We start from the raw sequence: 8383 nt of genomic DNA, 5'->3' as shown, positions 1-8383 counted from the left end.
TCACTTGAAAGCCTCCATTGGACGAGTGGAATTCTTTGAAAAAAATGTGAGTTTCTTTCCTATCGAGCTTTCCTCTGGTGTCAACGTTGTGACTGCATATTTTCAGTTAAGCTTTGATCCCATTTTCATCTGTGTAAAGTCCTGATATATATCAATCACCTGTTACGGTACGTTTTGAAACGCTAAAGTTTGAAAAAACCGTAGAATTTCCCAGATACAAGTTGCTGTTTTGGTCTATTGATTTTATTCGAGACAAGCGCTAGTATTTTTTTATTCCCTTTGAAAATCCTCGCAGTTCATATATCAAAATTAACAGACGATTAACAAACAGAGCAATGAGGAAGTGTCTCTTAAAACCACTCATAGAAGCTGACTGTCGCGGTAACTTGACATTAGAACTTTACGGACTTTATTTTAGGATCCGCCTTAAGCAACATGCTCAAATTAAATGGTTGAGGAGAAAGCTCACTTTTGGAATTAAAGTAACCCTGGTAAGATACTAGCTCTAAAATAACTGTAAGCCGTTGATTTATAATGTCCCTGGAATTAACAGCATTCATTCCAAGTTTTCTAACTTCCCACCATCAAAGCAGCTGCGTCTCAGGAAAAACATATTTTACTAAATAGATTATCTTTGTATATCTGCGAATAAATGAAGACTAAGTTTTTCTTATCAGCAATGACATACGTACCCATTAAGACATTAAACTACGGCAAGAGGAAATGATATTCCATTATTTTCTCTTGAATACGGTTAGAAACATATCTTTTAGATTGCGATTTATGGATAAGTTTACAACTTAGCTTCATATATGCAAAATCATCGTATCAGTTCCTGTAACATCTGCTTTGTTTTATGGGAGAGAGAGGTTAATTTTAAAGAATAAAAAGTGTCAAACTTTTCTCTAGCCTCTGATGTCATCGAATTCTGAATTCACATGAATAACAGTTGTCCAGACGAACATCTTAGCCGTGCAGCGTCCATCGTTCTATCGCTGTGGTTCTCCTTGTCTGGATTAGCAACCGTAGATAGATAGATAGATAGTTTATTCAAATATACCTAGCAGCCTTGCGGCTGAATTGCGTATATTACAATAATGTAATTAAATATATTATATAACGTATACAAGAATATTCAAAATTATAACAATTAAAAAATCTATGAGCTAAAACCTATCTATATTTAAAAGCTAAATTTACATTTCTACATAGGTTTCTAGGAAACGGTCGTTAAATTAACTGTTGTTGTTATATTTAATGGTGGAGGCCATCATGAAGGTGTTTTGCACTAAAAATAGCCTGCTTTGCAACGGAAATTGGCGAGAGAAAAATGTTTCCTAAGTGGAACAATACCACTTTCGTGTAATGGATTGAATTTCTGGGAAAAATTGCAAAATATTTATTGTTAATAAAAATAACAGACCGAATGGCAGATTTGGATGTTATTATAAATTTACCCATCACAACATTTCAAGAGAAAATGGAGTTCATGCTTTCAATAAACAGCATATCTGAGACGAATACACTTTGTTATGATTGTAAGCAAATATATTATTTCAGTTTCTGTTACACTATTCTCTTACTTCTCCTGTCGACTACATCAAATGTAAATGAAAATCAACTGTTTGAGTTGGGCGAACATTTCAGCTGTGCAGCGACCATGTATCTATCTCTGCCACTTTCCTTGTCCAATTTAGCAGCTGCAACCGAAAACACAGTTGCGCTGGGGTTTTTTTACGAACAAACTCGAACTGATTTTAGGCGTCTTTGCCCGTTATTGACTCTTTAGCTGGGCTTGTCACAAACTACTGTGTGGATCCCTAACGATCGATGACAGCATTCTTTTTTCACTCAACAGGCAACTTCTAGATCCGGATAGTTTACAAATCGATTTCTTTTCTGTTATCAGTAAACTCTCACCTCGTGTTTAAATGAGAGTTTGTACCCACGGTAAAAGTTCTCTATTGCTTAAATCCTTGGGCAAAACTTGAGTGTAAAGGAAAGATTTCAATCTTAGTTGTCTGGCCTTCGGCTGCTGTGATCACGTCTTTATCAGCGATTAACCCATTAACTACTTCTTTCGCCGGAAATAAGGAGTTTCGCCAAGTGTTTTGTCGTACCTTGGTTGCCTTGTAAACCCAGCGGAAGAATCACTCTACAAGTGAAGGTAAAACCGGACCGAAACTGGGAACTGGATAGACCAAAATATAAGGATGTCTCACTTTATGAGGCTAGCAACAACTAACGAAGGGCAATTCAAACAAAACATTGGTCTTACAATTTTCAAACATACTTATACCCAAATGATGAGCAGATTGTGATCTTAAAAGCTACTTTTCGTATGTTTTTTTTTTCGAGAAAATCAGTTTGAATCTAAATGAAGATCCTGCTTGAAATAATCCCAAACTTGGGTTTCTCTATGATACCTAATGTTTCTGTCATTCTTCAAGTTTCATGAATACCTCCGTCGCCAACTCGAAAACTTAATTATTTGGATATATAATAATGGCAATTTGGTCGCCCCAGGCAGCAAAAATTGCGTGCAAATTTTGCTATCGATCAATACAATCATATGCGGCAATTTGTCACTTTGAATCCCAGGATCCAATCTGTAAAACATGGTATTAATATCCCCAGCCTGAACGGCTAACTTTACTGGGAATTATTTGAGATGAACGAGGTAAGCTGCCAAACCGGGCGCACAAAGCGAAAGCCGACAAATTCAATCACTGGTATCAGCTCTCGTCATTTTGCCGATCGCAGGGATCGGTAATAACCACAATCTTCATGAAGACTGCCTTGTGTGTCACTGATTTGTTAAAATTGATTGATACTTAATTCTGCGAGAAGCGATATTCATAATTGTATGGTGATACCATATAAGAGTCGCAATTCTAATAAATATCTATAGAGATTGCACAACAGCTAGGACTGATGCGAGAGGCATCTTGGAAAGAATGTGGTTGGTGTGGGTCCTATTCGGCAATCATAAGAGTTCATACCCCTCATATTGCCATTTTTCTCAGCCGTTTATTTTGCAGTCGTAATGTGCACTGGGAACCAACGTTAAAAGAGTCTAGTGATTCCATGTTTAAGAACGAGGACAGGTACTACTCTTGTGGACCCGTACCCATTCCCCTCTCTTCCAATCGGATAACCATGTCCCTTGTTCGATGCTAGTATTGAGAATCCTAGTTAGTGAAAGGGCCAATTCCTCAGCTATTAGTTTTGAAATTCTGGGTTGCAAACCATCATATCCAGTTGCTTTACGAGTATTAAGATCTTCAAGGGCATCCTTCACTTCGTGATGATTTACGGGTCTGAAACAAAAGGAATCATTTGATTCCCCCATATATGTAGAAATGAAAGGTAGACTGCTATGCGCAATAAAATGTTTCTCAGTTAAATCATCTACCTGTTCACCTCTTTTTCCCTCGGTCATGGATGAGAAATACTCAGAAAGACACTCTGCCATTACTAGCGTATCTCTTTCCAGTATGCCATCAATGGATAAATGTATTTCTCTCCTTTTCCTTTCTATCCAAAAACAGTTTGAAGGGATTCTATCAAAGAAACGATTGTAATGGAGGGTAAGTGGCTTTGAATACAGGCGAGAGCTCTACTCGAACGTTTCTTTAATTCATGCTCTCATTACTATACATGTACACTCTTTTCCCTCGCTCGCCTCGTGCGTTAACATCCGGGTCCTAGCGTATGACCGTATTGGGTAACGACACTACAACGATGTTGTGTGTTGATAACTGTAATCTGGGTTATTTCTCTGTTCCTTCCTTTCCCAGTAGTATTTGTCAAAAATGAATCCTCTGTTCATCAAGCAGAACTGTGGTGTTACGAGTTTGATGTTTGAGTGGCAGGTGATTTGCAGTCTAAACAGAACGCAGGGTTGTCGGAACAGCAACAAGATTTCCAAAATGAACGTAGCTTCTACTCAATAAACTCTACACTAGTACGTAACTTAGTAAACTTACACGGCCTCCGCCGACTTCACGCAACTTGTAAAATACACACGGCCCCCGCTAACTTCAATAAACTTGAAAAATACACACGGCCTCCGCCATCTTCAATAAATTTGAAAATACACACGGCCTTCGCCAAATTCAGCGAACACTGCCTCGTCACGCTTGATCCCCTTTCCCTCGATCACTACTGCTCACGAACAACTCTCTTCGCTTGTCAAAACTTAGTTAAAACTTCGCTTAACCTATCCTACTTATATACTCACGCGATAAAATACTAGAACTTTCTAAAAAAGGTCTAATTATAGCAACATTACAAAATATACCGCTTTTGGAAACGATTAGATAATGTACTAAAATAAACAAGCCATGACCTTTCGCGAAGCTTCCAGAGGGCCATGCATGTCACGCAACACTATTTTTCGTAACATGTGGTTATCATTCGCATTTATGTTATTTGTATTTTGGATCATGGTGGTATCTTTCTGCTACATTTATATTTTCAGAACAGCCAATAAGCAACAAAAGCAAGTGAAGAAGGCACATCTGCCATCAAGTTATTTTTAATGCTGATGCTATCTATCTGTATCCCGAGGTAGTACAACAATCTTGCAGCTTGTAGGTGTATCTTAAATCATAAACATCTTGGGGGGTTACTTGCAAGGGCCGTGGCTCCCCAGTTAACAAGAATAAGAGTTTACAATTATTCGGATTTTCTTAGTTATATTACGTTACTCCTTTTGTTTCCTTGTAATAGAGAAGAGGAGTCTGCTTGCAAGGGCAGCAGTTCCTGTTTCCAGTGCTGCATTTCCTTTGGGTGGGGTGAGCATCAGGATTGCAGAGAATCCTAATGCTCTTTGGCGTTTTTGAGTGCCCTCACCTTTACTGGGCCATAAAAGGTTTAATTTTGTTTCACCTAAATTTCTCAAGATCTCAAAACATGTTTTCATTAAAGCGGCTATGGGCCTTTGTTCATTGCCATTTAACTCCAACCAGTGGTTTGTTTTGATTTGTGTTGGGGCCCAGCAAACGAACTTCAGGATATGCAGAACTGATTTATTCATATATGTAGACTGGACAAAGGGGAAAAACATAAATGAAATATTTGCTTGCGAACGGGATTTTTATGTTTTTTACCTGGCAATCTAATGTTTAATTGTCTTGTCGTGTTACTGGTTACGTGACAACATCCGGACATGTGCCTAGAGGTCCCGGGGTTAAATCAATGCATGACCCTCTAAGACTAAAGGTCGGTATTGCACAATCTGCTGCTATCGCGTCATTCTATTCTTTGGCTGGCTGGGAAAGGAGTGTTTTCGCTCCCAACCCTGCCCTTATTTTGTTCTCTCGGCAGAGCGCTAGGTTGTTGTTTTCCAATTTCGTTTTTGAGTGCCCTACCTTTACCGGGCCAAATGTTTAATTTTGTTCCTCGTAAATTTCTCAAGATCTCAAAACACGTTTTTATTAGAGCGGCTATGGGCCTTTGTTCATAGCCATTTAACTCCACCCAGTGGTTTGTTTTGATTTATGTTGGGGCCTAGCAAACGAGTTTCAGAATATGCAGCACTGATTTATTTATATATGTAGACTGGACAAAGGGGAAAAACATAAAACAATGAATTGGTGGCAATTTCGATGTACAACGTCAGTCTTGCGGGATTAGAACTCTTTCTTCTTCTAAAATCTCTGTTCGCTCTAACATATTGGCATAGTTCCTGCTTACCTGACGAGCGCTATATTTTTTTATCCCATTAACTGCGGTAGTTTACAAGAATTTCCAGCCCAAAGAAAAGCTGTAATGGCACATTACAGCTTTTCGATACATTTTACAAGTTACAGCTGTACGATACATTTTTACGTTTGTTTGACATCGCCGAGTCATTGGTCTAGTCGTAATTCATAAAAAAAACGAAATTACTTTTCCGACTTCCGAAAGAGCTTATCATTAAATTTTCAGGAGACTGAGAGCTGAGTTTCTTGTGACCCAGACTGATATTTACTCTTGAAAACAAATAATGACAGATTAAAATCATGCTTCATTTTGGTTGTTATCAATTATTCTAGACACATATACGTTTTCTGTTGTTAGATCAGACTACAACATTTATCATCAAACTGGCCCGCTAACTCAGTAGGAATCAATGCGGTCACTTTTGTGATTAGAACGAAACTCCATTTAACTGTTAACCAGGAGCTGTTAGCGATATGAGTATTCAAATTGAGAGTTTCCTCGTAGACATCCTGTTTCAATTTAATGAAAACACCTGCATGTTAAGGGAAACTTTTCTGTTAATTTTGGTTCTAAATTTTCCACAAAATCACTTGAATCGTAGCGACGACTCTTTTTCATAATGACAGGAGGATTAAGACATTGATAAAGATTTCGAAACATTTTGCTGGAAAGAGTTCTTGTTGTTGTTTATTTTCTTTTTCTTTTTTCAACTCACCTTTTCGGAAACTTTTAAAGACCAATAAGGCGCGCCTGTAAATAAAAGAGGGTATTGGATGACTGGGATATGATAATCTATCCAAACACTCAAGTTTCAGAAAGATCTGTTTGGTTTGCAGAGAGGAAAGGAAAATTTCAAGCATTTCTAAAGCTTAATTTCTTTCTTCTGCTGTCGCTGTCCGTCATCTAACCATGAATGATAGCGACCCAAACGTTCAGCTTAGCAGTGCAGCGTCCATCGTTCTATCACTGTGGCTCTCCTTGTCTGGTTTTGCAGCCGTAACTGGAAATGCAGTTGTGTTGTGGCTATTCTACAAACACGATTCTCTACGAACAATTTCCAACCATTTCTTGGCCTCTTTATCCGTGGCTGACCTTTTCGTTGGGCTGGTGATAGTCCCTGCGTGGGTCATTTTCACATGGTGGTTAACATTTCACAGTGTGGTTAGCTTCTTTTTAGAATTTTTGTGGATTCACACGACCGTCACCACTACTTTCAACATATGCTGTGTTTCAATCGACCGATTTATTGCCATTCGGTTTCCATTTCGCTATCAGGACATTGTCACCAAGAAAAGATGTTACCTGGTGATAATTTTGGTGTGGTTATTTTCACTGGGTCTTCCTTTCTCGATGTTGTTAGTACATGGCGAGCAAAGTATTGATGTTTCAGTGCTGTGGATTTCTGTGGCAGTTATAACATTTGCTTTTCCAATACTTGTAGTCTCACTTTCCTATATTTTTATTTTCAAAGCGGCAAAAAAGCAATTTCAAAGAATATCAGCAGGAGAAAATCCCACAATATCCCACGACAATTCCGGAGTTCCCACAACGCAAAACTTTAAAGCTATAAAAACAATCGGTTTCGTTTTAGGTGCTTGTATTATCGCATGGATACCCAGTTTTGTTGTTCTGTTTGTTGATTGTTACTATACCGTGATAAATGAATGGGATAAAGTTGACAGATTATATTTTATTGTGTGGCCTTGGGTTGAGGCAATTGCTTTTACCTCATCAGCAATCAATCCATTCATATATTACTTTCGAAATAAAGAGTTCCGTCAAGCCTTTCGCCGTAGCTTTCGCTGGTTACCCAGTGAAAACAGAAAGGAGAGGACAACAACAACCGGGCTGAATCCAACTCGAAACTCAATGATGCGAAATGGTGTGAGTTCTGGAGATGTAAGGAATAAAAACCCGAGCCCCGAGGATATCTCAGAGGAAAAATGACTCTGCCATTGATTGACGAAATGGACTGCAACTCTGGTTTGTGCATTAATAACAAATTTTATAATAATAGTGTGTTATATCTAATAAAAGAATCCTCTTTGCAACAGTCCTTAGTTTGAAAGTCTCTTGATACGTACAACACCCTCCGCACATTGCCTAAATTTTATGATTTGCTTTTGCAATTACTCAGTTGCGTTATATGGAGATGTTAATAATATAATATAAAACAGGTTGTACTTTTCTCTATAAATGGCATCAGGTGATCTCAGGTTAGTCGGCGTCAATTTAGTGATCCCAGCTAGGATGATTAGGTCAAATCTATATACGTATTGCAGCTTGCTGATAGAAGCTGCTTCAGCCGGAAGAAGGCCTGAGCAGTTTTGCATCGATCTCTAAATCATTGTAGATTTCCTAAAAATACTCATTACACAATATTCGTATTTTTGATGATATTGAGTGCCTTACATTCACACATTCACACATTCACAGCGAAATGACAGTTAATTATTATTCTGTGATCAGGGAGCATTTTGTGCTTATGAAAGTTCTTCTCCATTCAGTTTTAGCAGGTGACAAACTTCAGATCAATTTCTCGCAGATTTGTATGATAAGTATTGAGGTAACAAACTTAGGATCATGATCCTCTCTTTTTTTCCTCAAACCATTCCGAATTTGACTCAACAGTGGACCTGGTGTCGTTGTTTATTTTGGAGCCAAATTAAATTGT

General features: G+C 38.2%; 1 protein-coding gene across 1 annotated transcript; it reads left to right on the top strand.

Annotated features, from left to right (window-relative positions):
• The first annotated feature begins 6618 nt into the window (after positions 1-6618).
• LOC148723931 (beta-2 adrenergic receptor-like) lies at positions 6619-7719 on the top strand. The gene has a single exon (XM_088734078.1). The coding sequence runs from the start codon at positions 6619-6621 to the stop codon at positions 7654-7656; it is 1038 nt and encodes a 345-aa protein (XP_088590204.1). The 3' UTR covers positions 7657-7719.
• The last annotated feature ends 664 nt before the right edge of the window (positions 7720-8383 follow it).

The sequence above is a fragment of the Stylophora pistillata genome, chromosome 9 (assembly GCF_964205215.1).
Source record: "Stylophora pistillata chromosome 9, jaStyPist1.2, whole genome shotgun sequence".
NCBI lineage: Eukaryota > Metazoa > Cnidaria > Anthozoa > Scleractinia > Pocilloporidae > Stylophora > Stylophora pistillata.
This window is presented reverse-complemented; position numbering and strand designations above follow the sequence as displayed.